At 47.0% G+C, this 26646-nt stretch overlaps 3 protein-coding genes across 29 annotated transcripts in view; 1 reads left to right on the top strand and 2 right to left on the bottom strand.

Moving 5' to 3' along the window:
* LAMB3 (laminin subunit beta 3) overlaps nt 1–26646 on the bottom strand; it is a 171173-nt gene that overhangs the window by 144288 nt on the left and 239 nt on the right. For all 7 annotated transcript variants that reach the window (XM_082701793.1, XM_082701789.1, XM_082701794.1 and 4 more), the window contains exon 2: nt 25909–25966. The gene's annotated coding sequence lies outside the window, so the exon portion shown is untranslated. The remainder of the gene's footprint in view (nt 1–25908; nt 25967–26646) is intronic.
* On the top strand, nt 1628–24582 carry TRAF3IP3 (TRAF3 interacting protein 3). 21 transcript variants are annotated; one of them, XM_082701806.1, is made up of 18 exons: nt 1632–1882; nt 2254–2382; nt 3118–3300; nt 5421–5824; nt 7502–7646; nt 7789–7852; nt 8113–8137; nt 8402–8431; nt 8523–8618; nt 15273–15344; nt 17545–17685; nt 17809–17946; nt 18983–19118; nt 19667–19729; nt 21347–21406; nt 22481–22617; nt 23380–23493; nt 24326–24582. In XM_082701806.1, exons 4-18 carry the CDS (start codon nt 5480–5482, stop codon nt 24416–24418), a joined length of 1659 nt encoding a protein of 552 aa, XP_082557932.1. In that variant the 5' UTR covers nt 1632–1882; nt 2254–2382; nt 3118–3300; nt 5421–5479; the 3' UTR covers nt 24419–24582. The 21 variants fall into 21 exon arrangements, 17 of the variants coding, with proteins under 17 accessions (XP_082557937.1, XP_082557941.1, XP_082557927.1 ...); XM_082701805.1 differs by lacking the exon at nt 3118–3300; XR_014303672.1 differs by lacking the exon at nt 22481–22617 and having other exon boundaries at nt 1639–1882.
* On the bottom strand, nt 20700–26646 carry LOC309849368 (UPF0739 protein C1orf74 homolog). The gene is made up of 2 exons (XM_082701826.1): nt 26546–26646; nt 20700–25966 (listed from the first exon to the last, which is right to left on the bottom strand). Exon 2 carries the CDS (start codon nt 25870–25872, stop codon nt 25081–25083), a length of 792 nt encoding a protein of 263 aa, XP_082557952.1. The 5' UTR covers nt 25873–25966; nt 26546–26646; the 3' UTR covers nt 20700–25080.

Raw genomic sequence — 26646 nt, forward strand, 5'->3', positions numbered from 1 at the left:
AAAAAAAAAAAAAAAAACAAATAAATACAAATAAAAAATACAAGTTATTTTAATGGTATCATATTATAATTTTTACAAAGCTGAAAAAAGAATATCTCAATGCTTTCTGACTCATCTCTCCAACAATCTGCCTTATTCGTTTTCAAAGTGTGCTCCTAAAATGATCTTTACACAGCAGGCTGACAGCAAGCTGTCAGTACTTTGGTGAGATCAGTTTGGGTTCAATTTTACTACATCAATTTAAATGTCCTCTGTTATGAACAACAGATTGTTCTGATCATAAAATAGACCAGAAAGGAAGGGCACCTGGCTGGCTCAGTCAGTAGAGCATACGACTCTTGATCTCAAGGTCATGTTGGGTGTACAGTTTACTTTAAAAAATTTTAAATTAAAAAAGGTAAGAAAGGTAAGGATAGAAATGTGTAAAATGTATAGAAAAGGCTCTGGAGGATGAAGCCATCTGTGAAATAACAGGGATAGTTTAACTAAGGCTGTGGCAAGAAATGACAGTTTAAGCCAGGAAGGAAAATTGCCAGTTTCAGACAGAAGATAAGACTATTAAATAAGCTAATTTTACTAGGAAGCAAATATCTCCAGAATTAGAGTGTTCATGAGTATAGTTAATGTTGTTTAGACTGTCAGGATTCTTGGCTGAAAACAAAGGTAATCATCCTAACCGTTCACATGATCGTAGGTGTGGTATCCCATTGATGCACCCTGAAAAGAATTTTGAGCTTTATACACATTTCTTTCTGATTTTTAACGGAGTCCAAATTGTTGGCACATAGGAATTCCTGTTATAATCTTTATGCTCTAGTGTAAAGAACTACTGGCACCCTCTCACTCATCCGTGCCAATAAAAATTTCTTATCCCTACCATGTTGGACTCCCAACCTCTCTCTCCTCTACTCTTTCTCATTCCCATATTCAGGGCCCCAGGATCTTGAGCATTGAGTGGACCACTCCTTACTGCTCGGTTACAAAGCTACTTAGTTAACTTCCTGATGCAGTTGCCTCTCCACCTTCTTATCCCCAACTTCTTGTGAATTTCCTGACAATATCATTTGCAATAGTTTCTTTTTAATGCACAGAGATCAGTTCTTTCTAGTGTTTCCCCAAATTTCCTAGTCAACTGGAAAGAAATTTTTTATGAGATTCCGTCTGCTTTGCTACTATCATGCCCGAGCCACCCACCCATTATCTTTTCATACACCCGCCCCCTCATTGCTTCAGAAAGGAGCAAATTTGGAGCTGGCCTCATTCCAGAATTCTGAGAAAGATACCAGGTACTTTGGAAGAGCAGAAACTCTTTCCAACTCTTTAGGATTGGGAAGAGGAATCCAAGGGAAAGAGAAAATCTTTACAGACAGAGCTACCTGATATGCATGAAAACCTATACTGAGAACATCTCTTCAAGGTCAGAAAGGTATTTTCCTCCTCATAGAAACTGCAAGGTTTGGATGTGACCCTGAGTCCCATCTTTGTCTACTTTTTAGAATGGGATCTGGATTTGAAACCAACTGAGAGCTCAAAACAATCCACCAGCCAGAGACAGGGTGGCTGAGGTGTCCGAAGATGGGAGGAGCTCCTGTGCCCAGCCCCAGAGGCCTCAAGAGCTCAGGGGCCCACTCAGATTGTGCCCACGAGCAAGAGAGAGGAACTGGGGTGAGCAAGCACTGTGGCTTTGTCTGTTTCCTGTTTCAGCAAAGGCTGCTGTGCAAAAAGAAAGACCGTACTAACAAGGGAAACGCTAAGGGGGCCATGGATTGAGAGCTTGCGCTTTACTCAGCTGCTGTCCTGCCCCATCTGAGACCAGAGCCACGATCTGCCCAGGCGCTGGAATGCTCTCCTGAGTTGTTTGGTTTGGAGCCTGGGACCCAAGGTAACTGAGAAGGAGGATGCTTTTGTGTCCAGGTTGGGGACCTCTGACTCTGGGGTGGGGAAAATGATCCGTCACCCAAGCTTCCCTAGGCTCAAGGGGGAGATACAGAAGCAGATGAGTTGGTTTAAGAGTGTTGGGAGTGGGGTAAGCAGGAAGGCGTCCTGAGATGGTTCCGGGAGACACCAGGCATGGCCCAGGGATACAGCTTTGTACGCTCCTCCGCTCTGTCCCTTAGATTGGATTAGGAGTGAGTCAAATGACTTAAGGTCCCAGCTTGCCAGTGATGGGCATGAAGTAAATGACCTTTTATGGTTGTCTTCAAAGCAAGAGTCCCCAAAACAACACGCTGCCTTTCCGCGGCTTCTGTGCAGGCCCTTCTCTCCTAAGCTCACACTGGGAGCTGTGCCCCGGGCGGCCAGACCTCTGCGGGAAGCCCCTAACTGCACACACAGACAGGAAGCGGGAGCAGACTTGGAAAGGCGGTGACAAACCACTGTCAGGTGAGGGCAGTACCCTGACCTCTCCCCGTGGCAGGACACCCTGAGCCTGTATCACCTCCTCTCCAAGCTCCACATGGGCCCTGTCATGCTGCCAGAAAGCCTGGGCAGCGGCCCAGTGACCTTTCTTTGAACCACACAGGGACCAGTTCCCTTTTTATCCGCAGCCCATCCCTGTCACTCAGGCGTCCCACACGGCTTCTTGTGTTTAAGCAAATCAGAACGGTCAAGACATCCCGGAAGGCTGGATGGGCTTCCACTCAGCTGTGTGCATCTAATCCTATGGGGGTGGGGTGGGGGTGGGGGGTCTGGGAATGCTCCATTCTGTAAGGAGCCATTCGTACTGCGAGTCTCTACCTGGGTAGCTGGCCCCCGGGGTCTGCCCCTCAGGCCATCCCACGTGTCCGCGGACTGGTGCACTGGTGTCCGCGACCTGGCAGAATCTGGAGAGACCCCATCTCAGGCCCCAGCTCCTCCCCCGCAGCCCTTTCCTCCCCACGGCAGGGAGGTAGGAGGATTCTCCATAATCACTGGCTTTGCCTCCCCTGCAAAGCCCTCGGATTCCCTGGAGCCAAATAGGGAGGGGACCCAGTGGCCCACGTTTTAATGGTGGGAAGCAGATGGGCTGGACATGCATTCTTCACCCCACCTCTTCTTTGCTTTTCTGCGGGGCCTAATTGAGATGGCAGCTGTGCCCAGATCACAGAGAAGTCCCTTTTCCTTGTGGCCCACACTCAGATGAACCAGAGCCATAAATATGATTTCAACCGGAGACCACATCCCCTCCATGTGTAGACAGCACCCCTTCAAAGGGAAGAGAGTGGGGGACAGAGGGGTGAGGCATGCTTGCTCCTGGAGTCTAGCTGGAGGTCTCGGTCTTACAGCACCAAGTCTTTAAGAGCCAAGATCAGCAAGACCGGGGTAATAATAATCCTACTTCAGAATTGTAAAAACCTAACGTTTATTGTGTGTTATGTGCCGGATGCTCGATGGGCATTTCTTTTTTCTTCAATTCTTACAAGCTTACAAGGGAGGTTGTGGTCCTATTTTATAAATGGAAAAAACTAAGACTAAGAGATGGTTAATAGCCTGTCCAAAAGCACAGAGGTAGCAGGAGAGCCAGGAGCTCACACAGCCAGGAGCCAGGGCTCTCAGCTGCCCTCATCTAAGGCAGAATAGCCAGGGACTATGGCTTAAGCTACTTACTACAAGGTAGATTCTGGATGTGGAGCTCGCCTGTACACAATCATTCAGTCATTCACAACTCAATACCAATGGACCATTTGGATCCTGTTCTGTTTTTAAATAACAGAAGTGGCAGGTGGGAAGTCAGGGAATCCTACAGGGTAGGAATGAGGAGAAAAGCCTAAAGAAAGGGGAGAGCTCCCCAGGGATGGGATGAGAGGAAAGCACTGACAACTTCACAATCTGCCTGGGGCCTGCACGGCCCAAGGCCAGAGTGATGCCCCTCCAAGCCTCAAGAGTCAGGCATTTGGGAGAATGCCTGGCTTGACCTTATAAGACCTTCTCCTGGAGTGAGGCCGCCCTCACCCCAGAGCATGAGTGGTATGATCAGAGAGAGAATAAGAATCCTGCAGAGAATTCTGGACTGAGCCAGATGGGTAGCAAAGTTCCAATGAAAGGGCAGAGAGGCTGCTACCTGTTGAGTCTGTTTGGCTTATAAATAAACTCAAGGGGTCAGAGCTGGAGATTGCCTGCTGACCAGTGAAGCTGAGATGCCCTCTCTGACCTATCCAGGAACTGGGTTCCCCGGGTGGTGGGTGATGACATTGTGGGACAGAGAGGAGAAGCAGAAGCTGGAAGGGACAGTCCCTCTTCCTTCATCATCCACTGGGCTTGACTCCAGTGATCAGCGGAAGCAGGGCACCGAATTTCCTGTGCTCAGAATCTGGCTCAGCCAGCTCCAGCCCCAACTCAGCCAAGCTACCAGAGGGTTCTAGGAGAAGAAACAAATGTGCAGAAGGTAGGTGACAGAGAGTGGGAAAGAGGGAGAAGAGCACAGAGAAGAAAGAAGAGGCAGCAAGTATGGCTTCTGCATCAAGCCTGGTTCCCTGGGGACTTGGGGTGACTGTTTTCAGTTGTTTCATTTCTGTTTATAATAGCCTTATTGAGGTATCATTTCCATGGTTGCTGGTGTTGATGGCACGATCTCTGTTTGGGCTAAGGAGAGCAGACCTAGCAGCATACTTAGCCCTAACAGGGAGGAGATTCTAAAACATGGAAACTTCAGCTTGGAGAGTTACTGAGCTGGAAGCTCTGAAATGTTTTGGTCAACACTGGGCAGTTGGCAGGTACTCAGCCAATACTGGTTTGAGTTGATGTGCTCCAGGTCAGAGCCCAGTCCTGGGCCAGGAGTGGGTACCAATGGACCAATGTCAGGACTCCATGAGTAGAGGAGTTAGTGTGAGGTTTCCCTGCTAAACCACACCCAAAACTGGACTCAGAAGCTAGCTATTAAGGGTTAAGAAGATAGCAGTGGGTCACAGGACAGGCCCCAATTTGGGGGGCCTGGTTACCTCTCCAGGCCTTCAGAAGAGTCACTCATCTATTTTAGCATCACCTTGGGCCAAGAGAGCATAAAGATGCTGGCTTTCCTTCTAGATTGGAGAATAGGAAGCCAGTTTACCTGGTTCTCTAGAAATCTCTGGAAAATGAACACATCCCTATCTACCATCCAAATTTCATCAACTTGCCATGTCAATTTTCATCAATTATTTCTCAGATTCCCCTGACTGAGGGGCAGGGTGAGGTCAAGGAAGGTCAAGGAAGAAGTGGTAGCCAGAGAGATCTTTCTGCTTTGCAGAGGGGGAAACATAGGCGAGAGGAAAGCAAAAGTTACAGGTGCCAGGTACAGCCTGGACCCAGGAGTCCTGACTCCCAGTTCAACACCATCGCCTTGTCAGTTTTCAACCCACATGCAGGGGGAGGCTATGCTATTTCTGCCCCTGGTCCAGGGAGACAGTCATTTTTCTGCCCATCTCCTGACCCCTCCCCTTCTCCTCCCTCTTGGCATTTGGCAGACCCAGGCAGCTATTCCAGGAACTGGAAGCCAAGCACAACAGGTGCTCAGGAGGTCATCATGATCAGCCCGGACCCCAGGCCTTCCCCTCGCTTGGCCCGGTGGGCTGAGAGCTACGAGGCCAAGTGTGAGCGCCGGCAGGAGACCCGTGAGAGCCGCCGCTGCCGCCCCAATGTGACCACTTGCCGCCAGGTGGGGAAGGCACGGAGGCTCCAGCAAAGAGAGCAGCTCCAGAGAGCACGACAACAGGAGTTCTTCAGGAGGAGGAACTTGGAGGTGGAGGAGAAAGGCAAGGCCCAGAGCCCCAGGGCCAAGGAGCGAGGTCCCTCCAGGAGGCCAGGCCAGCCAACTGACCTCAAAGAACCCTTGTCTTGTGCCCACAGGATCTCTTGCCCCCGGCAGCAGGTGGGTCATGTCAGGGGACACCTTGCTCTGGACAGGGGCAAGGGTACTATGGCACGTGGGTGGGCTCAGACTCACTGAAAAGCAAATTTAAATTAAGTTCCTGCTTCCTCAGTGATAAAGTCACCTCCCTGAGCCACTTAGACTCATTCAGGGACTTTCGTTGTTTGGGTTTTTGTTTGTTTGTTCAGCTGGGTTTTTTTGTTTTGTTTTGTTTTGTTTTGTACTTGCCTCTTTTTCTTCCTTAAAGAAGAAAAAAAAAATGTAAGCAACGCCATTGCTAACTCCGAGTTATCTGTTCAGATTTAGGCGGTCTATACATATATCGTTCAACACATATTTACAGAGTGCTTACTGTATGCCAGGTAGACAGGCCCATCTTCTTCATACCCCCTCTCAGGAACATGCACACACACACACCCCCCCACACACACCCCTGTCCTCTCTTGTTCTGTGAGGCTGTTGCACCCACTTGGACCATTCCATTTTACTAAATTCATTCAACGAAAGCTTCATCTGGTCCAGTAAGCTTTCCCTGGCTTCCTCAGGCCTCTTCTGCTCTCTGTGGTCCTTAGGAGGTTATAAATCCTCTAAGATTGTGTAATAATACTTCGAGAACCCATCGTTCTGGCCTGGGAAGAAGCAGTGCTGGCAGAAATCAGGGTCTGCTGAGGCAATCTAAGCCAGCCAGCCATCTGTGTCCTCGATCCGTGTTGTGTGCCTGTTGACAGCGGGGACGGGTCTGCCGTATTCCCTGGAAGTACCTGGCCTAGTTCCATACCCAGACTAGAAGTTCAGTCGGGGTTTCTTAACTAATGGATCTATCATCCACAACAGAAGGCCCTGTTCAGAAAAACGATCCTTGAGTCTGATTGTGAAATAAAACCAACTGTGTAGTTTCTACAGCAAGGAGGTTTCTGTTCTTTTTTTGCTTGCTTTTTGTTTAAAAAAAAAATTTTTTTTTTTTTTAAGACGAGAAAGAACAAAACATACGTAAGTAAAGAATTTCACCTAAGCCTATCAGTTACTGAAGTTTTACTGCGGTCGAGTCCATCTGCATGATTGGCCACCATAGGCATTCCTTAGCCTTTTGGTGTTGTTACAACCATAGAATTTTTGAGTGTGTATATAGAAGATCTTTAAAAAGAGTGGACTAGATGGTGACAACTGCTACTATACCCCTCCCTACACATCTCTGCTCTTCCCAAAAACCTCAGCAGTATTCCAGCCATCCCTGAGTGGCAGGAAGCCACCTCTTGAATATGGAAGGGGCCTCAGAGACCGCCTACGTCATGTAGATTCATTACATGGACAGAAGACTGAGATCTCATAGAAAGGGCAGGGTCTAACCCCAGACGCCCTCACTCTCAGACCAGTTCTCTCTCCACATCACCGTGGGCAGTGTAAGTGGCCAAAATCAAACAAAGTAGACAGCGGGTTCCAAAGAAAGTAAGGAGAGTCAAGCCCTGCTCCCTCTTTGCCTGGCCTGGGAAGGACAGTTCCCACCAGCCAGGATGAGAGAGGGCAGGAGCAGGGACAACTTAGTAGTTTTCAAGGTTTGAATGGGTTGCTTTGGTGTTCTGGACTGGAAATTGATCATGGGTTCATCTTTTTGCAGTTAGCTGGAGAATCATGCTCTAAGAGGCTCTAAGCTTTCAGCATCCCCCACTTGTTTTCCAGGTGTCAGACACCAGCTCTGAGATTTTTCGAACCCAGCGTCACCCTCCCTCAGGCACCTGGAGGGATCTACCTGACCGCCCCTCCCAGGCCAGGGACTTTTCACCGAAGGACTCTCCCACCAAAAAACCACCCCAGCACCATCGCGGTAAGAGCAGAGCCTCCCTCACTCACTGGGGCCTGCAGAGAATCTTGCCACAGCAGGCTCAGCTTGCTGACAATGGACAGCCGCTGTCCCTTCCCACTTCCTCCTCCATGGCTTCTGAATCGCCTTATCTTCTATCGCTCAGGCACTCAGACAAAGGCCGAAGCAGCCCAGCCAACAATCAAGAATGATGCCAGTCAGCAAACCAAGTGAGTACCTTCTCCGTTCCTGCCCCCAGCTTCCTTACACACCACCCATTGCTCTCATCTACACTTTGTTGAAACCCTCACCACCACGGCCACCCACTCCCCCGGGTGGAGAAGGAGCACAGTGACCTTCCATGTCCTCCTTAACTGCCCCACCCTGTTGGCAGAGGGGAAGAGACTGGAGAAGGAATCTACCCACCTCTCCCCATATGCTTGTTTCTCCGATCCATTGTCATTTCTGTTTTCATTTCTTCTCTTCTCAGTTACGGAGTTGCGGTTCTGGATAAGGTAAGAACATCCTCACTTTGAAGGGTTGACTCAGAGGGTATCTCAGCTCCTCCAAGATCTGACATTCTGGAATTCCATGGTAAACACAGCTAGGATGAAGGGGCACCTTCTTCCTGGACAAGCACAGACATGGGGACCTGGAGGGACTCTGTCTGAGCAAGGAACAACATTTACTTGACACAAGTCAGTCCTGGCTCTGGTTCTGTGTTCCAGGATTTCAGAGGACATAGAATCTTCTAGAATACCCTTTTTCTTTCTCTCTAGGAAATCATCCAGCTTTCTGAGTACCTCAAAGTAAGTAACCTGTGAGCTCTCCCCTCAGCTCTTTGCCCACCTGCACCCTCCTCCTCCAGGTTAATGTCCCTTCTTGTGTTTTGCCCCTCAGGAGGCCTTACAAAGGGAGCTTGTTCTAAAACAGAAAATGGTGATTCTCCAAGACCTACTCTCCACTCTGATAAGGGCCTCTGACAGCTCTTGGAAGGTAAGGGAATGAAATCTTTATTTGAACAAAGCTCGTGAGATTCTGATCCTTTTTCCATATGATCCCAGCAAGGGAAGAGGTTTTCTCACTACTGAAGAGGTGAGGTGGGAGGCGCTAAGACCTAGAGGTCAGACATGTCACAGTAACTATATGGGAGAGCTCAGCTAAATCCACAGTCATGAGCTGGGGTCATATTACTCCACACCCAGGAAAGACCCAGAACCAAAACTGGCAAGAATTCCCATGGCTCAATTTGTTGGGAGAAAAGATGGAAGATGCCCATATATTTGCTATTACGGATTGTGATAAATGCTAACTTATTTTTTTTGTATGGGATTCACTCCAATATTAACTGTGAGCTACTGTGTACCTACTAATCAGCTTAGACATCAAGGTCAAAGTGAGAAGCGATTTTAGAGATCATGTAGTCTAAGTTTTCTTCTTTCCCCAATGAGGAAACTGTGTGTCAGAGGTCAAGTGACTTGCCTAAAGTCACATTGCTAGCTAGAGGCAGAACTGGAACTAAAATTCAGACCTCCTTAATTTAGTCCTTTCGTTCAACAAATATTCATAGATCATGTTCTCCATACTGGGCACTGGAAATCATGAGATTAATTAGTCAAGGTCCCTGCTTTCAGAGAACTGTGGTTTTGGCAGGGAAACAGATGCCTAAACAATGCAGAGATATGAGAAATGAAATAAGAGAAATGTTTTCGGGATATAATAGTACACAAGAAGGAAGGAATGACTCCAGAGAAGAGGAGAACCAGGGAAATATTTATAGTTACATTAAGTATTTTCCAGACTAATGTGGAAGCAGGAACTACATTCTAGGCTGGGGATACAACATAAGCAAAGACCTAGAGGTGTGCTATAGTCTAATGCGATGGGTTTCCTACTTTTTAATCTCAAGACTGCTTTATATTCTTAAAAAAGTTCACGAAAAACCCCAAAGAATTTTTTATATTTACCCTATTAGGATTTACCATATGAGAAATGAAAATAGGAATCTTAAAATGTATATAAATTTTTAAAATAACAATAAGCTCATTACACGTGAACCTAATTTACATATTTTTATGAAAAAATGAGTATCTTTTTCCAAAAAATAGTGAAGAGTATAGCACTGTTTTACACTTTGGCAAATCTTTTTAAAGTCTGAAAAGAAGACTGCTCGATTCTCCTATTTCCATCTGTTGTAATACACTGTTTTGATTGAAGTATATGAAGGAAAATCCAGACTCACCCAGATACGTAGTTGAAAAGGGAAGAACCTCACCAAACCTGTAAAAGGGTCTCAGGCACTCCCAGGGGTCCTTAGACCCCATAGTGAAACCCTCTAGACTATGCTATTCCGGGAGCTACGCCACTGGAGCAAAGAGCAGGGCAGACAAAGAGAAAGCACGACCTCACAGGCCTCCATGAACACCTAACCCTCCAGCACAGAGGACTTGTCTTTAGACAGAGAGTTGGGCTGGGAGGGTGTGGATCAAAACCAAGAAGTTGACAGTGATGCAAAAGAGACTTCCTCAGTTCAGGCCTCCTTCCTCACATGTCATTGTACCGGGATTTAGTGTCTATGCTCAGGGCTCCTGATTGTCAAGGAAGTCGTTGTCATGGGCAGAGCAGGAGCCTGGACAGACAGCTGTGCATGCCAGGTGATTTCTGGTGCTGAACTAATTTGAGATCATCAAAGTCATCTATTCAGCGGGCATTTGATAAGTTTCAACTGTGTGCTGAGTCCCATGCTACAGGGAGAACAAGAAGTAGGGTTCTTGCTCTTGCGGCGCTCACCTATCAACCAGGAAGAGAGAGACGTGTAGTAAATAACCCGAATGCAGCTTATGATAAAGCTGTAACAGTGGTTTCTAAAATGGGACGCAGAGGAAAGAGAAGGAAACAATTATTCTGCCTGAAGTGGAACAGGGTAGGCTCCAAAGGAAAGGGACCATTTGAGCCGGGTCTGGAAGGATGCATCATTTATTGGTTACATTTATTGGTTAATGGGGAAGAAAAAAACAGAAAGAAAAGGGTGTTTATGGTAAAGGAATCAGAATGGTTATAGGCCTCTGTGTAACAAAGTGGCTGAAATGAAGGGATGGAGGCAGAGGAGTTCCAAAGGTAAGACCAGGAGGGGCTTCAGACAGGTCTCTGGAATTATGAAGTTTTCTGTTGGACAGGGGATCTCAAACTTAAATAATGCAGAGACTCTTTCCTAAATGAAAGGCATAGGCATCACAGACCTAGGAGAATACACGTCAACCCCAGTCTGAGAAACTCTGCTCCAGGCAATCGGCAGGGGAGCAACGGGAGGATTTAGTATGTGGGTTTAAAGTCGGATACTGAGCAACATCTGGCCCATCCTCCCAAGGATCACAGTCAATAGCTGGGGAGCTGTGCTCACTTGGGCAATACACATGCTAAAAAGTCGCGGAAGTGAGTCAAAAACGATTGGATCTGTGTTTTGGAAGTATCTCTGACGACAGTGGGGACCGTGGCTCTGGGTGGGTGTGGAAGTGGCCAAAGCTGGGGCAACATCCCAGGTCAGCCACACTCAGAGCGCGAGTCGTGGCAAGCTTGGCGGGAATGGGAGACATTTCCAAGGTCACCTCTGGAGCAGTTTCCCTCCACAGTGGGCACGCGAGTGTGAGTTCCTCTGGTTGTGGTTTTCTCCCACCCCTCCCTATATGCACCCTTCTATTCTTCCTCCTCCCCCCCAACCCCCTAGCTTCCTGTTTTTCACAAAAATAGTCAGTTAAGAGCTCTTGCTTCCCCCAAAACAAAATAATCCAACCCTGCATCCCTGCCAACTGCTGCTGAAGGACAAGCCCAGACTATGGTATTGGGAAAACTAATAGGAAGAATGTGACCAAAATAGGGACTGACATTCAGCCCAGTTCTGGCCTTTATTTTTCCCATTTGGCCCCTGTGATTCGACTCTCTAACTTCACATGCACGGAAGCTCACTACAAACTCGGAGAGGACCCCAAGAACGAGCTCCCTGCATTGCCTCCACCTCAAAACTGACCCTGGTGCTGCTGGAGGTGATGGGGCCCGGGGCACTGCTGAGACTCCAGAGCTGGGTCCACCCTTCAGAGCAGACACATTTCGGGCAGTAGAGAAAGCAAGCTGGCTGTGTTGGGCAATACAAAACGGGAGCAGGGCACACTGGGGTTTTAAGTTCTGCAAAGTGGAAACGAGATCTTGAAATGACAGCACCGCGGGGGATTGGCTGGGAGCCCTAAGCAACCCCTGCTAGAGCAGAGATGAGCTGTGGGCTGGCGCTTCTGCGGTGAGGTGGTGGTGTTTCTGGAGAACAGATCAGAGGCTGGGGAAAGCCAAGCAGAAGCAGGAGCTGAAGACCTCAGACCAGCACCAGGTGTGTATGGCCTCCATCTTGCTCCCTTTTCCAACCAGAGGTATTGTGCTCTCTGAGCCCTGGGCTCCCAGGGGGGGGCGGTTGCCCAGAAAACATCCACAGTAGGCCTATAAAGAGTGCTTCTTCCCACATACTGTACCACTGGGCTTGATGGGGCAGGAGCATGTGTGGCAGGAGGACTGAGGCTTAGACCAGGAAACTATATGCCCCATTTGCAACAACTTGGCTACAGCTTTCTTCCCTGCCTCAGGGAGCCTGGGAAGGTTGAGCTGTGGATAAGAAATTTTTTTTTCCAAGCCCCAGACTTGGGTGGTCCTTCATCCCCACTGAAGGGGCTCTCCTCAACTGTCTTCTATTGCACCGTGAATGGAAAAGTAATCTGGGGTATGTCTAAAATACAGAAACAGTTGGGAGAGGCAAAATGTTGGATTAAAACCATCGTAAGGAAGGAGAGAGGAGCTATCTCAAAAGGGTAGGAGACAGGGGGAAAATGTAAAGATATTGCTTTGGGCATGTCTGTTTTCTTCTCAAACTACAGCAAGATAAACCTTAAACTCAGTGGGTTTCATTACATTCTGCCGTAGCCAGCAGTTTAGGCACAAGGAAAATGCAGAGATCTGAACCAGGAAATGGGGGTACAGAAGGAGCTGATTTCAGGACCGGTGGATTGATAGTGAACAGGTCACTCAGGGAAATACAGCCCTTTTACCAGTTAGTCCAAAGCCCAGAACAATGAAAGTCTTTGTCCATCTCTTTTATCTGTCCCAAAGCCCTGTGGCTACTGGAGATGCCAAATCCTGGACTCTCAGCTCTCACACAAGACATTATGAAAAACATTAATAGCAGGAGGCACTTTGAAAAATTATTTTTGGCAAAGCTTTTTGCTTTTGCAAAGCCCAGCTGAGTAATACAGGAAGCAGAAAGGGTGGGGGCGCCCCCTGGCTCCCAGGGCTAGAAGAATCGGCCAAACAAGATCAAAACAGGAGCTGTGAGATACCACTTCCTGCCTCCCCCAGGTGCCCTGAAACTCACTGAAGGGGACAGACCTCAAAACAGAGGCCCCTCCGCTGCACGCAGGCCACTGTAGACCAGAAACATCACGAGGGTTCCAAACACCCAAGCTGCCTGACTGAGAGGGGATGTGGCATCTCAGGCTTGGAGAGAAATAGAATTTGTAGACTTCACAAGTGTCTCACAGGGTCTGGTTGGAAAAAGCCAGAGAAAAGGATATGAAAATCAGAGTTCCTGCTAGAGACCCACGGCCTTTCCTCTGGGAAACCGGCTCTCTCATCGATGGCACCCTCCTCTCTCCCCAGACCCCTCATACAGACAACCTTAAGTTAGACTCAGAGATGGAAGAACAAAACCCTGCCCTTGGAGAAAGGGAGACCACTACTGGTGGAGGAAAGAACAAAGCAGCAAGGAGATTGTTAGCCACTCAGCAGAAAGACTGAAAAACTGAGAAACAGATAAGGCCTGCCTTTCTCTACCCTCACCCTTGAGATTAGCATCTCTCTTGGGAAGTCCAAAATGGCATTAAGCCAACCCTGCTTATGAATACCTAGAACCGCTGCTTATGAATACCTAGAACGTGGCTTTTGGGAAGCCCTTCTACCACCACCACCACCACTCCCCACATACACACACCCTATCTTGATATCTCTCCTCCATTTCCTGCTTTCTTAAAGAATTTCTTGGGATGGCTTAGTTGGTTGAGGGCTGTCTTTTGCTCAGGTCATGATCCGAGGGTCCAGGGATCCAGTCCTGCATCTGGCTCCTTGCTTAGCAGGGAACCTGCATCTCCTTCTGCCTGCTCTGCCTGTGCTCACCCCGCTTGTGCACTCTCTCTCTGACAAAGAGAAATAAATTCTTAAAAAAAAAAAAAAAAAAAGAAAAAGAAAAAAAATTCTCATATATTTTTTAAGATTTTATTTTTATTTATTTTTTTGACAGAGATCACAAGTAGGCAGAGAGGCAGGCAGAGACAGAGAGGAGGAAGCAGGCTACCTGCTGAGCAGAGGGCCCGATGTGGGGCTTGATCCCAGGACCATGGGGATCATGACCTGAGCTGCAGGCAGAGGCTTTAACCCACTGAGCCACCCAGGCTCCCCTTCTCATCTTTTTTTTAAAAGATCTTTTTTTTATTTATTTGAGAGAGAGCATGGGGGTGGGCAGGAAGAAGGGGAGGAGCCAAGAGAGAAGCAGACTCCCAGCTGAGCAAGGAGCCCTGTGGTAGGCTTGATCCCAGGACCCTGGGTGGCTTAACCAACAAACATTTATTTTCTCACAATTCTGGAAGCTAAAAGTCTAAAATCAAGGCGTTGACAGGGTTGGTTTCTCGTGAGGCCTCTCCCCTTGGCTTGCAGATGGCTATCTTCTCCTGTGTCTTCACATGGTGTTCTGTTCTCTTCTTATGAGGACAGCAGGCATATTGGATTAGAGCCCACCCTAATGACCTATTTGAACTTAACTATCTTTTTTTTTTTTTTTTAAGAGAGAGAAAGAGAAAAAGCAGGGGTAGGGGGGACGGAGGGACAGAGAGAGAGAGAAAGAAAGAGAGAGAATTTCAAGCTGACTCCATGCTGAGCAGGCATGCTGATGTGGGGCTTGATCCCACAACCCCACAATCATGACCTGAGCCAAAATCAAGAGCTGGACACTCAATAGATTGAACCACCAGGTGTCCCTTAACTTAGTTATCTCTTTAAAGACCTTATTTCCAAATACAGTCACATTCTGAGGTGCTGGGAGTTAAGATGTTAACATATAAACTTGGGGGGAAGGTAGTGGAGGGGGCAGACACAATTTAGCCCATGACAGGGGTAAAGAAGGGAATATGGAGACTCCTTTAGTCTTATTGGCCTATATTTTAGAAGTAAAGTTCCATGTATAAAACTAAGAGGAGATGAGGAATATAGAAGTGCCTAGACAGACAAAGGAGAGAGATAAGGAGGAAAGAAAAAGAGAGCTTAGATTTGCCTCAAGTGAACTCCTACTATGATACCCTGAACCACTGGATAGAGAACCTCAAGGTGCAGAGAGGACTTGGGGCCAGTCCAACCCTTCCTTCTCCTATTTCAGAGAAAGAGGAAATGACCCTCTTCTAGTCAAACATCCTTTGTCATCTTTCCTCCTCCCTACATCCTGAAAGAGTTCAATTTCACAAACATCGCTTGAGCACAGACCATGTTTTAGGCAGTAAGCTGGAAAAACAGAAGAAAACTCTGCATGTCGTATTTTGGTCCAAACTCATTAACTCATCCCCTTTGCTCCAGGGCCAGCTTAACGAAGACAAATTGAAGGGCAAACTGAGATCTTTAGAAAACCAGCTGTACACCTGTACTCAGGTAAGCTTTCTTAAGACATTTCCAGCCCAGGAATTTAGAATTAAAGGAGAATGCTTGAGCCTCGATCCTGCTCTCTGGAAATGACACCTGATAAAGCTGAAAGCACCCATTCCTACTCACTCGGTTCTGGCTTTGCCATTTTCACTTTGGTCCCCAACCCACCTCTTCTCCCTTTTTCCTAGTGTTCTTCCCTTTGCACCCTGAGAAACAACTCCAGCATCAAGGATTCTGCCAGCTCCAAGGGAATCTTAGGAATACCTGGAACTGTAGGGACAGGCCCTAGTAAAGATGCTCATCACTCAGATAGACCTTCAAAGGTCCCAATCTTTGAACAGACAAACTGGATATTGGAACAAAGTCTTACAAAATGATTTCCATTCTGTGGGCAACTTCAGTCTAGTAGCAATCCCTGGAAGAAAGTAAAAGGCCACGACTCTTGGCTTTTCTATGGTATTGTTATCCATCTTCAATAAACTCTTGATTGGCCTGATCTTGGATTACAAGAGATAGAAAGAAATCAGCTTTCACACTGGAGAAATGATCGGCTTCTGACAAGTGGTGAGATGTCAGATAAGAGAATGAGGTGGCACATGTGGAGTTAGGGAGAGCAGATGGACCTGGGTGCACGCTTGGGGTCTTATAGGGAAACAGAGTTTATAGACAGGTTTGCTGATTCACAACTTTTAGTTTTTTCAGTATGGCCTGTTTTTTCAGACTCTTAGGAACTATATGATGCCAACCATGCTTATAAAATACCGACATATAATCCAGAATGCCAGGCTCTTCATTTTCAGTGGGCAGGGGGGTAAAGCTGGCCAGCATGGGTAAGTCCACTAACTGGGATATACCTATGTATGACCTCCTGGATGCTGCTTCTGATGAAAATGCCAAGAACCTAAGACCCACTCACATTTAGATCCAAATCTTCAGATGACTCCAAAGCTAAATGGAAATGATTTCATATTGATCCTGAGATCTGTACCATGTAGACTACTGTTTATTCAGTGGGATAACCCAGAGTTGACGGCAAAAGCTGCCTGCCTTCCCAAGAATCACAGGGCAAAAAGATGAAAGAGCTAGGGAAGGGAAGACCCTAAATGAATATACAAAGCTACTCTTTTCTTAACTCCTGAAGCCAAGATAATTTTTAAATGCAAATATATGAATTTAAAAATATTGAGAGTACTAGAGCTACATAGATAAAAGAGGAAAAAAAAGTATGCTCTCTCCCCCGAAGGAGTTTACAGTCCCATAAGGGACACAAATGAGTCAACAGAGTGGGAAGATAGAGACTTACAGAGGATACTATGTGAACACTACGAAAAGCTACCTAATCCATGAGTCGGGGGTGATTGGTCAAAATTTATCAGAATTTACATGATCCTTGGAGGGAGTCTTGAGCATGAGTAGAGTTTAACTAGGTGGAAAGGGTAGGTGAGGATGCTCTAGGCAGAATCTACATGGACAAAGGCAAAGGCCAAAATGCACAGTGCTTAGGGAATCTGCAACCAGTTCAGTTTGGGTGGAAGTAGCATAGAACCAAAGTCTGAGCTCTCAAGTAGGAGCCATGCCAAGGATTTTGGACCTAATCCTTAGTCACTGAGAGATTTAAAAAGGGAGTGACGTGATCATATTTACATTTCAGAAAGTACCCTCTAGCTTCAAGGCTTGAAGATAGAGAAAATATTGCATCGACCCATATAATAGTGTTACCAGAGTTTGAACCAAGGAAGTGCCAGGAATTATGGAGAAGACACAGATATGAGGTGTTAAAGAGGTTGATTTGACAATGTTCCATGAGCAACTGATTGGTGGGAGAAAGTGAGAGAAATTAAGGATGACTCCCTGGTCTCAGGCTAGGGAGACTGAGTGGGTAATGATGCTGGTCACCGAGATAGGCAGCCCAGGAGAAAGGAGCAGGTTGAGAAAGATTATTTTGATTTGGAAATATTGAATTTGAAGTGCTCTTGGAAGGCCTGGGGAGGCCCAACATGCCTAGAGCACCATGTTAACCCCACTTACCTCCCTCATCACCTGGGACCCTCTCCCTGTCCACCTCGAACCCAGAAGGAGGTCCACCAGGTTACTGGTATCTCTGCTCTGGGGGCCAGGAGCAAATTCTTTTCCTTTCTGTATCCCAGCTAAGGGGTTGGCACACAGAAGTTCAATATGTGTTTGTTGAATTGCATGAAATTTACAGAACTACCCCCCTTGGGGAATGAAAAAGGTGTTATTGGAGATGGAAGACCAGAAAAACAACTATGAGCAGAAGGCCAAGGAGTCACTGCAGAAGGTGCTGGAGGAGAAAATGAGCGCAGAGCAGCAACTGCAGAGCACACAGGTGCAGGGATGCTGTGTAGTCCTTGGGGCTGGGACCCTGGGTGGCTCTGGGCAGCATGGGAGCCAGCTGCATAACTCCCTGGAACCCCCAAGGCACCCTCTTCTTGTCTGACCATATCCTCAGCGGTCCCTGGCTCTGGCCGAGCAGAAGTGTGAAGAGTGGAGGAGCCAGTATGAAGCTCTGAAGGAGGACTGGAGGAACCTGGGGGCCCAGCACAGAGAGCTGGAGAGCCAACTCCATGTGCTCCAGTCCAAACTGCAGGTACCAGGCCCTGGGGTGGGCACATGGGGAGAGAAAAGGCAGGGCTTATGGGACGAGGGGCAGTGACAGCAGGGAGGACAGAAGTTGCTGCTGGGATGGGGGTTCTCAAGGCAGCCTGACAGCATCTGGCTTTCAGTCCCCCACTCACTGCCCACTTTGTATCTGACTCACTGTTTGGGCCCTGGAATCTAATTATGAGTTCAGCAAGGATGTTTCATGCAAATGAACTAAGTGTTCCCCGAACGATACCATCCATGTGCAAAGAGTTAGACTGGAATATTCATCAGCCTACTGTCATACTCCAACCCACTCTCTGCACCCCAAGCCAGCAGAGCATTCAGCTCAGATATGTCCACTACCGGCACAGAACAAGCCACCCGGACATACTCAGAGGTTGAGGATTGACTAACATCCTGCCAATGTCATTTTTAAGCAATTACAGTAGACCCTTGGCATTCTCAAGGGTTCCATCATTTCCAACAGGTGTTATCTTGCCAAAGTCAACTGGCACAGGCCTCCATCCATAGTAGCTCTTTCTCTTCATAGATTTTATTTACTTGGTTTGAAATTTTGAGGACCCACATCAAAAATTCACCTTTATCATTTTCCTGAAGCAGGAACCTGAGTGCCAAATTAATAAGCCGAAGCGTGTATCTTCTCAAAGCTGTGAACCCAGCTGGCCAGTACACTATTTGCCATATCTCTCATGAAGGCCTTTTTCTTTTGAACCTTAATCTTTTGAGAAAAATGACCGTACCAAAGGGGGGGGGAAAAATGACAGTGTTAGAATAAGAAGGCAATGTGAAGGACACCTAAAAAAGCGATGATTTGGGCTTGACTCAAATGAGTCCCTTGTGAAATATCAAAAATCTAATGCATGAGGAAAGAGCAGATGGAAGAAACAAAGAATCCCAAATGTTTCCATTTCCCTGATAATCCTCTGTCTCTAAAATTCTAGTCTTCCTCTTCCATGGAATCTGTTCCCAATCTCCGTCGCAGCACTGACCTGCCTCTGTGTTGGACCCCCTCCTTACAGGGAGCAGACAGTAGAGACCTACAGATGAACCAGGCTCTGCGACTTCTGGAAAATGAGCACCAGGAACTGCAGGCCAAGATTGAACACCTGCAGGGGGACAGAGATCTGTACAGCTCGGATACCCTGCACCTACAAGGTAGTCTTCCCCTCCAAGGCCTCTAGGAAGATGGGTGGAGGAGAAGGCCTCACTCAGTCTTTGGTTGGGTTTGATTTCATTTTACCTCGAGGGAAAGGCAGGGCTGTTTTAATCATCCCAGCCTGAAGATTTGTGCTGTGCTAGAGTGTCTGTATCAGCTGGCTCTTCCAGCCAGTCCCTCTGAGCGAGGTCACATCACTCCCATTTCAGTCACCTGTGGCAAGGCTGCATTTCTGATTTGGAAGGGGAAGGTCAGTTGAAATGCAAGGCATACTGAAGGCGTCCCACCCTAGCCTCTGCGTCAGCGTAGACGACGAAATCATGGGCAGATACAACTCTTGATTAAACCTGATGTTGTTGGGGCCAATGACATCCCAGGAGCTCAGGATCTGGTTCCCTCTCCAGAACCAGGGCGAGTAGAAAAAAGAGAGGACTTCCACTTAGCACACATCAGGGGTCTACATCCCCTCCTTAGCACACATCCCCTCCTCAGGGGTCAGGTTAAGTCTCAGGTTCATCTGTTTCGATTTGCGTCATTTCACTTTCAGATCAGCTGAAGAGGTCAGAGGAGGAGAAACTCGCCCTGGTGGCCCAAGTACAGCAGCTGCAGGGTAAGTTCCCCTTCCAGATTCTCAGAATAGCACAGCTGGCTCTTTCTGGTGTTCCTGCCGCTCCTGCCCCACAAGAGGAATCCAAAAGAGGGGTCTGGGGCCTGGTCTTTGACGCATCCTCCACCTCTGTGCATTTTTGGACCTTCTTGAAAAGTGAGATCATTTACACAGCTCTTCACGAGTTAATGTTAGCCTGTCTTTTTTTCTTTTCTACTTTCCTCCTTCTGTGCCAAAGACAACCACCCAAATTTCCCCCGGATTTTCAGATTTTAAAAAACGCTGAGTTTTCTAAGGCAGTTATTTTATATACTGACAGTCATTACATATGTGAGTATGTCCTATAGACATCTGTCATTAGGAATGGTTTGGAAAATCAGCTCACACTACAGATGCCTCAGTCCACTTCAAAACTACCTGTTGGGGCCAAAGAGGAAAGGGGACATTTCAGGAGAGGAAAAAAAAAAAAAAATGTAGGCAATGGCTGAAAAGCTGGAGAACCCGATTCAATTAATAGCTCTGCTGGCTTCCCACCACCTTAACCTAACACCCCAACAGAGAAGTTTCGTGCAATGCATAGTAAGAGTAAGGCAGCCACAAGCAGATGCTGAGCACCTATAGGGCAGGAGCTGAATGCGCAAGGAATCGATTCAAAATCATGCCTTATTTATTCCCTACCAAGTACCAGGCACCTTAGGTATACACACTGAGGATACAGTGCTGAGCAGCCCTGACACAGCTCTTTCCCTAAATGAAGCTTACAATAAGGTATGGAGCCTCCATTTACAATTAAGTGTGTGTCAGGTAGTAATAGCTGCCATGGAGAAAAATAAAGCTGGTTAAAGGGAAAACAGCTGCTATTTCATACAGGGCCGTCTGGGGAAGTCTTTCTTCTAAGGTGACTTAAAGGTAAAGACATGGTAGGAAGAGATACAAGGATGATGTATTCATTAACAAAATACCACACACTGGGTGACTTTAAAAACAGTAATTTATTTTTTTCTGGAGGCTACAAGTCCAAGGTCAAGGTGTTGGCAGGGCTGATTCCTTCTGAGGATCTGTTCCAGGCCACTTTCTTTGGCTTGTAGCTGGCTTTCTTCTCCCTATGTTTCTTCAGGTATCTTCTATCTAGTTGTGTTGAAATTTCTCCTTCTTTTTTTTTAAAGATTTTATTTATTTATTTGTGAGACAGAGAGAGAGCGAGAACAGGCAGACAGAGTGGCAGGCAGAGGCAGAGGGAGAAGCAGGCTCCCCACCAAGCAAGGAGCTCGATCCCAGAATGCTGGGATCATGACCTGAGCCAAAGGCAGCAGCCCAACCAACTGAGCCACCCAGGCATCCCAAAATTTCCCCTTCTTATAAGGACATAGTCGTATGAGATTAGGGCCCACTCTAACACCCTAAAATACTTGATTACCTCTGTAAAGACTCTTTCTCCAAATAAAGTCACATTTTAAGGCACTAGGGGTTAAGACTTCCTATGAATTGGGGGGAGGGGTACAATTCAACCAATAATAGACAAGAACATCTTAAATAATTAAGGTTTGAAGCAAAGTTCTGAAAAGACACTGTGTCCAGTAGACAGGCTAGTACAAACAAGTTCCTTGTGTTTTTCCACAGGTTTGCTCCAGAATCAATCCTCACAGCTTCAAGAACAGGAGAAACTCTTAACAAAGAAAGGTCAGCAAATTTACTTCCACAAATTCTAAGCTAGTGGTCTTTCTTGCCTGCCTAGAGGCAGGGGATGGACTACAGGACCTCTTGGAGTCCCATACAGTTCTAGAAGTCTGTTAGGTCAGGGATCTAGGGGAGCTTTTTCAGGACTGATGATTGACTTTGAGAACACTTTAATCAGTTAGCCTCCTATCCTGAGAGGTATATAAACTGTGAAAAGAATTTCTACTCTGAAAATATAAATCTGTGTTGAACATTTCAATAAATTGATTTTGAACGCAGGATTTAATGTCAATTTTTAACACTTGACTTTCCAAGTCACATCCAACTCCACAAGCCCACACCATGCTGCATTCAATAATCACGTCACTCTTAGCACTCAAAAGTCTGCTGCCTTAGCTCCCTGAAAAGAATTCATCATGTATGGGGGGTTAAAGAGGGCAAGTTCCTCACTTACGTACTCCACATGGTCTTTTGTTTTCTCATCACAATCACCATGTAAAAGAGAAGGCAGAAGTTATGATACCCATAGAATGGGTAAGAAAATGAAAGTCTACGGGTCATAAGAATTAAGGACACAGCTAAGACAACAATCCAGAATTTTTGACTCCTAGGGCAGTGCTCTCTTCACCAAGACTAAGACTGCCATGCAGCTCAGAAGCCATCTTTAACCACAGGAAGATGAAGTCTAGGATAGGACAGCCATTCTCATGACTGAAATGAAGCTAGAAGGGGTTAGTTATACTAAAGCGTCCAGCAAACCTACTAGGAATATCACAAAAGAAAATGGATTAGCAAGTATTCTCTGGAAGTATCTGCCATTAAACAGGGCTAGGGATACAAAGAAAAGTAAGATGCCAACCTTCCTCTCAAGGGGCTCAAATTCCAGCTCTGTGTCAAGACTGAGCACGGTCCCAATGGGAGGAAGTAAGAGAATTCTACTGTATGCTGTCTCATCAGGGACAGGTCCTCCCCTGTTCCCTTTCCTCCCTTCCCCTCACTCCAGTGTTGTCTCAGTGATAGGACCCTGCCTCAGAGGTGTGGACCTCACCATCACTGAGAATCTGGCTGCTTTTTTAGATCAGGCTTTGCCTGTGTGGAGTCCAAAGCCCTCCCATTATGAAGTGGAACCTGAGGGCACAGGGAAGGAGAAAGAATGGGATTTCAGAGACCAGCTGCAAAAGAAGACTTTGCAGCTCCAGGCCAAGGAAAAGGAGGTGAGATGGTGACCTTAAGATAGTGAGGGAATCATCCCGCCACGGTAGGGAAAACTGCTGGGAGGCAGCCAGAGAGCAAAGATTTTGAAGTTTACATAGTGACTGGATGCCAGCAGGTATTCATTTGCCTTTATAAAATGTCTTTGCTTTTGGGCTAATCTGTCAATCTTTTCCCTTCTTCATTTATACCAACTGCTATTCCAGATTTTATTAAATAATTACTTTTGTAAAGTCGACCTAAACTCAAACACATTTAATAAAACATATTAACCCCTCACACTTTGTCCTAGAGTTATCTTAAAACTTTTATCTTATGCCTTTTAAATAACAACACCCTTTCCATCTACGTACTTGGAAACATACATATCCCCAGAAGTCTTCACATGCACCTCAACTAGGTCCTAGGGAAAATGTTTGTACTGAGATCACTCCCAGGTCTTTTGTGCTACAAGAACTTCAGTTTTTGGTGCCCCCATTTACAAAGCACTTGCACACACACAATCACGTGGGAGCACAGACATGTACAATACGTAATATTATAATATGCATTACAATCATTTAAACAAACACATTCCGGGAAAACTAGGTGATACGGTCAAAACCCAAACTGAAATCTCTGAGAAAAGCTGGGAAGGGAGGATGGTGGTAAAAATTCCAAACGAATGAGGGGGTGACTCACACGGGGCCCTCTCTGTCCCAGACCTGGGGCTCTGTCCCAGAAGGAACTGGTGGTGATGACGGTGGTGGTGTTCTCCCCTCCAGTGCAAAGAACTGCATTCGGAGTTAGACAACCTCAGTGACGAGTACCTCTCCTGCCTGCGTAAGCTGCAGCACTGTCGAGAAGAGCTGAACCAGAGCCAGCAGCTGCCTCCCAGAGTAAGAGGGTCTATCCTCCCAGATCGCCCTGCATGTTGGTGGGATGGTTCCTCCTTCAGCCAAATCCTGCAGATAAAGTTTATCAGCCCATGCCAACATCTGGCCAGCCTGTTCCATTCAACTTGGTTGACATACTTGATAGTATAACCAGTATCAGCAAACACTGGCTCATGGATCCAAGCCTAATTTTCATGGAATTCTTGAGCCTGAGGGGAAGACTTACTATTAGCTAAGGTATGAAGTGGTATTCTTTTAGCTTATTATGAGCTAGTGGTAAGAGTGAGGAGAGCAAAAGTACCACGGAATACGAACAGAGCATAATATAATTTTGCTGAATTCTGTCCCATTCTTAACTATTCTTTTTTTTTTTTTTTAAGATTTTATTTATTTATTTGACAGACAGAGATCACAAGTAGGCAGAGGCAGGCAGAGAGAGGAGAGGAAGCAGGCTCCCCGCGAAGCAGAGAGCCCTATGTCGGGCTCCATCCCAGGACCCAGGGATCACGACCTGAGCCGAAGGCAGAGGCTTAACCCACTGAGCCACCAGGGCGCCCCTTTCCTTAACTATTCTTATCAGTATCTAAGTATCTAGCTCTTGCTGAGTATGGTTCCCTGAGCCAGTGGTCCTGGATTTGGGGCCAGTGACCAGCAGTAAAGTAGTTTTATCCCAAAGGATGTGACCAAGTGAGAGAGACAGTGATACAAAAAGCTTTTTCTCCTCTACTGATCCAAGGTTTTCCACTGGGCTAGGATGGGAAGAAGGAAGATTATTTTTGCCTGTACCTTCTCCAAAAACCCATGGCCTCTTTCTCTCCCCCGCCCCTCCTAACAGAGGCAATGTGGCCGATGGCTCTCAATGCTGATGGTAATGATCGCTATAGCACTAGCAGTGTTCCTGGCCAAGAAGGACAGCCTGATGATCTGAATCACTTGTGACCACTGCTTGGGTGAAAACCTGAAGCAAGAAACTCAATAAAAAACTCAGAAGATTGATATACTTTGAAGGGGGGTGCATTTTCCCACCTGAGATTTCTGACTTTGTTATTATTTTTTTAACCTATTGTAAAATAAATACTTCATCTAACAGTCTCTGTTCCTCAGAACTCTTCGTTTACTCTGGAATGACAATTCACATCACACGTGTGAGACACCTGAGCATCCTCGTCTACCCTCCCTAGTCCAATTCAGCTGGTGGTATATAAGCATGTGGTAAAACCCGCCTAGTCTTCTACTTTCTGGCAGACACCACCCACGGAGGCAGGTGTATTTACAGTTCCCACACAAGAACATACACTTCCTCCGCCGCTCTTCTGCACAATCTCTCTTCTTCTATCTCCTACCCAGTGGAAAAATCAGCAGATATCACAACAAAGTCAAGAGGACTCCTTAGTACAGAAATGGCAAATGTACAACCAATGCTGCCACCACTAATCCCATGCCCACTGTGATGTGGACAACTGATTATAGCACACACACACACCCCGTCCCCGGTGTTTTCAAGATGCTGTGAATTGGTACTTGAGATGCCATCCTTCAGCTAGAGCTGATTGTTTACTGAGTACCTTCTCCATGAGAGAAGAGTTAAAGTCAAAGAGACACTGCTGGCAGCGTGACTATCTCAGAGGAGATGCTCAGGTCGGCAAAGTCATTCTGAGTCCTACATCGAGTTCTAAGGTCCTCCTCCCAAGTATTTAGAATTTCCCTCAGGGCTGGGAACAAGCTTTCCGGGACACTAAAGGAATAGAGCAAGACGGGGGGATGACCACAAAGCCACGAGATCCGGGCAGTGAACACCCGTAGTGGGGTCAAGGCTAAGCAGTTGTCGTCTCCCTGGTTCAGACGAAAGGTATACGGAACAGGATAGCCCAGGAGGATCCCAAACACAGTACAGAGATTCCAGCCTGAGGAATGAAGTCTGCTACAGGAGACTGCCAGGGATGGGTCCCTCTGCAGCCCTTGCAAATGCGCAATGATCTCAGCCATTAGGGCCTTCAAATTCTGAAGCTGGTCCAGGGAGCAAATAGAAGGATGAGGTTGGGAGCTGGACACATCCACAAAGGCTATGGTACCAAGCAGCACCTGCTCCAAGTGCTGACAAACGTGCTCAGGATTGACAATCAAGCTGTCTTCTCCAATCTCGAGGATGTGAAGTCCCTGGGTCGGGAAGCCCAGGCCCTGCAGTTCCTCCAGATAGCTCTGGAGCTCTGATGGCCCTGCACAACTGCAATCATAGAGCAGAGCTGGCTTCAGTCCCCGGGCCACAGCCAGCACCTCTCCAGCTAGGTGAAGGCAGATAGCTCGGGGTGGGCACCGTCTCTTTCCCATGCCCAAGGTCTGCTGAGCAGCTGCCACCAGCATCTGAGGACTCGGTGCTGACATGGAATCTGGAAGCAACGGCAAGCATGGCCTCCTTACCTAGCTACAGTTCCCTCCCTGGGCCGCATCTCTGAGCTCCAGGCACTTGAGGAAGGGCCTAAAAACAAAGCAGTAGCAGGGGATTATTAACACCACCCAATGACATACCAGGAAACCTGCCAACAGCCTTCCCCTAAGTTTTACAGCATCTTCCAAACATCTTTTTGTCCCTCCCTCTGCTGTGAAATGCTAATCCAGATCACATAAGATGCGATCGCCAATGCTGCCTGATTTCTATGGTTGACTTAGTCTCAAATTCATGTGTCTTTCACACCTTATGGCTACGTTGACATTCTCTCTGAATTCTTCTAAATTTTACCTGTTTCTCGGATTCAAACCTTAAAGAAATCGGGGAAGAGTAGTGCCAGGGCTATCTTTGGCAAAATTCCGGGGTCTAACCCTAAAACTGCCCTTCTGAGGCAGAATTCTGGGTTCCACACGCCCTCTTTCCCCCTACCAATTTCCCCTTATCTTCCCGCCAACAGCTTAAGAACAGCGATCCGATTACTATACACTAGAATACGGGCTTACAACCACTGCACCCTGGGATGCAGAAGTAGTCAATAAAGTCTTCTAAATGCAGAAGGGTTATACTTTTGCCGGCCCCGCCTTCCCCTTCTGGCCGTCATCTACGGACTTTCGGACGATGGGCTCCCTCCAATCCCCACACGCAGCGCTGAGCATATTAGAGTGACTTGTTAAATGAGTCACAGGTCTCTCTCACACACACAGACACAC

This window comes from Mustela nivalis, assembly GCF_964662115.1.
Source record: "Mustela nivalis genome assembly, chromosome: 16".
NCBI lineage: Eukaryota > Metazoa > Chordata > Mammalia > Carnivora > Mustelidae > Mustela > Mustela nivalis.

Coding starts and splice junctions, on each gene's coding strand:
- LOC309849368 (XM_082701826.1), bottom strand. CDS start 25,872: ATGTCAGCACCGAGTCCTCAGATGCTGGTGGCAGCTGCTCAGCAGACC.
- TRAF3IP3 (XM_082701800.1), top strand. CDS start 5,480: ATGATCAGCCCGGACCCCAGGCCTTCCCCTCGCTTGGCCCGGTGGGCT. Junction 19,730..21,346: donor CCAAGTACAGCAGCTGCAGG/GTAAGTTCCCCT, acceptor GTTTTTCCACAG/GTTTGCTCCAGAATCAATCC. Junction 21,407..22,417: donor GAAACTCTTAACAAAGAAAG/GTCAGCAAATTT, acceptor GTGTTGTCTCAG/TGATAGGACCCTGCCTCAGA.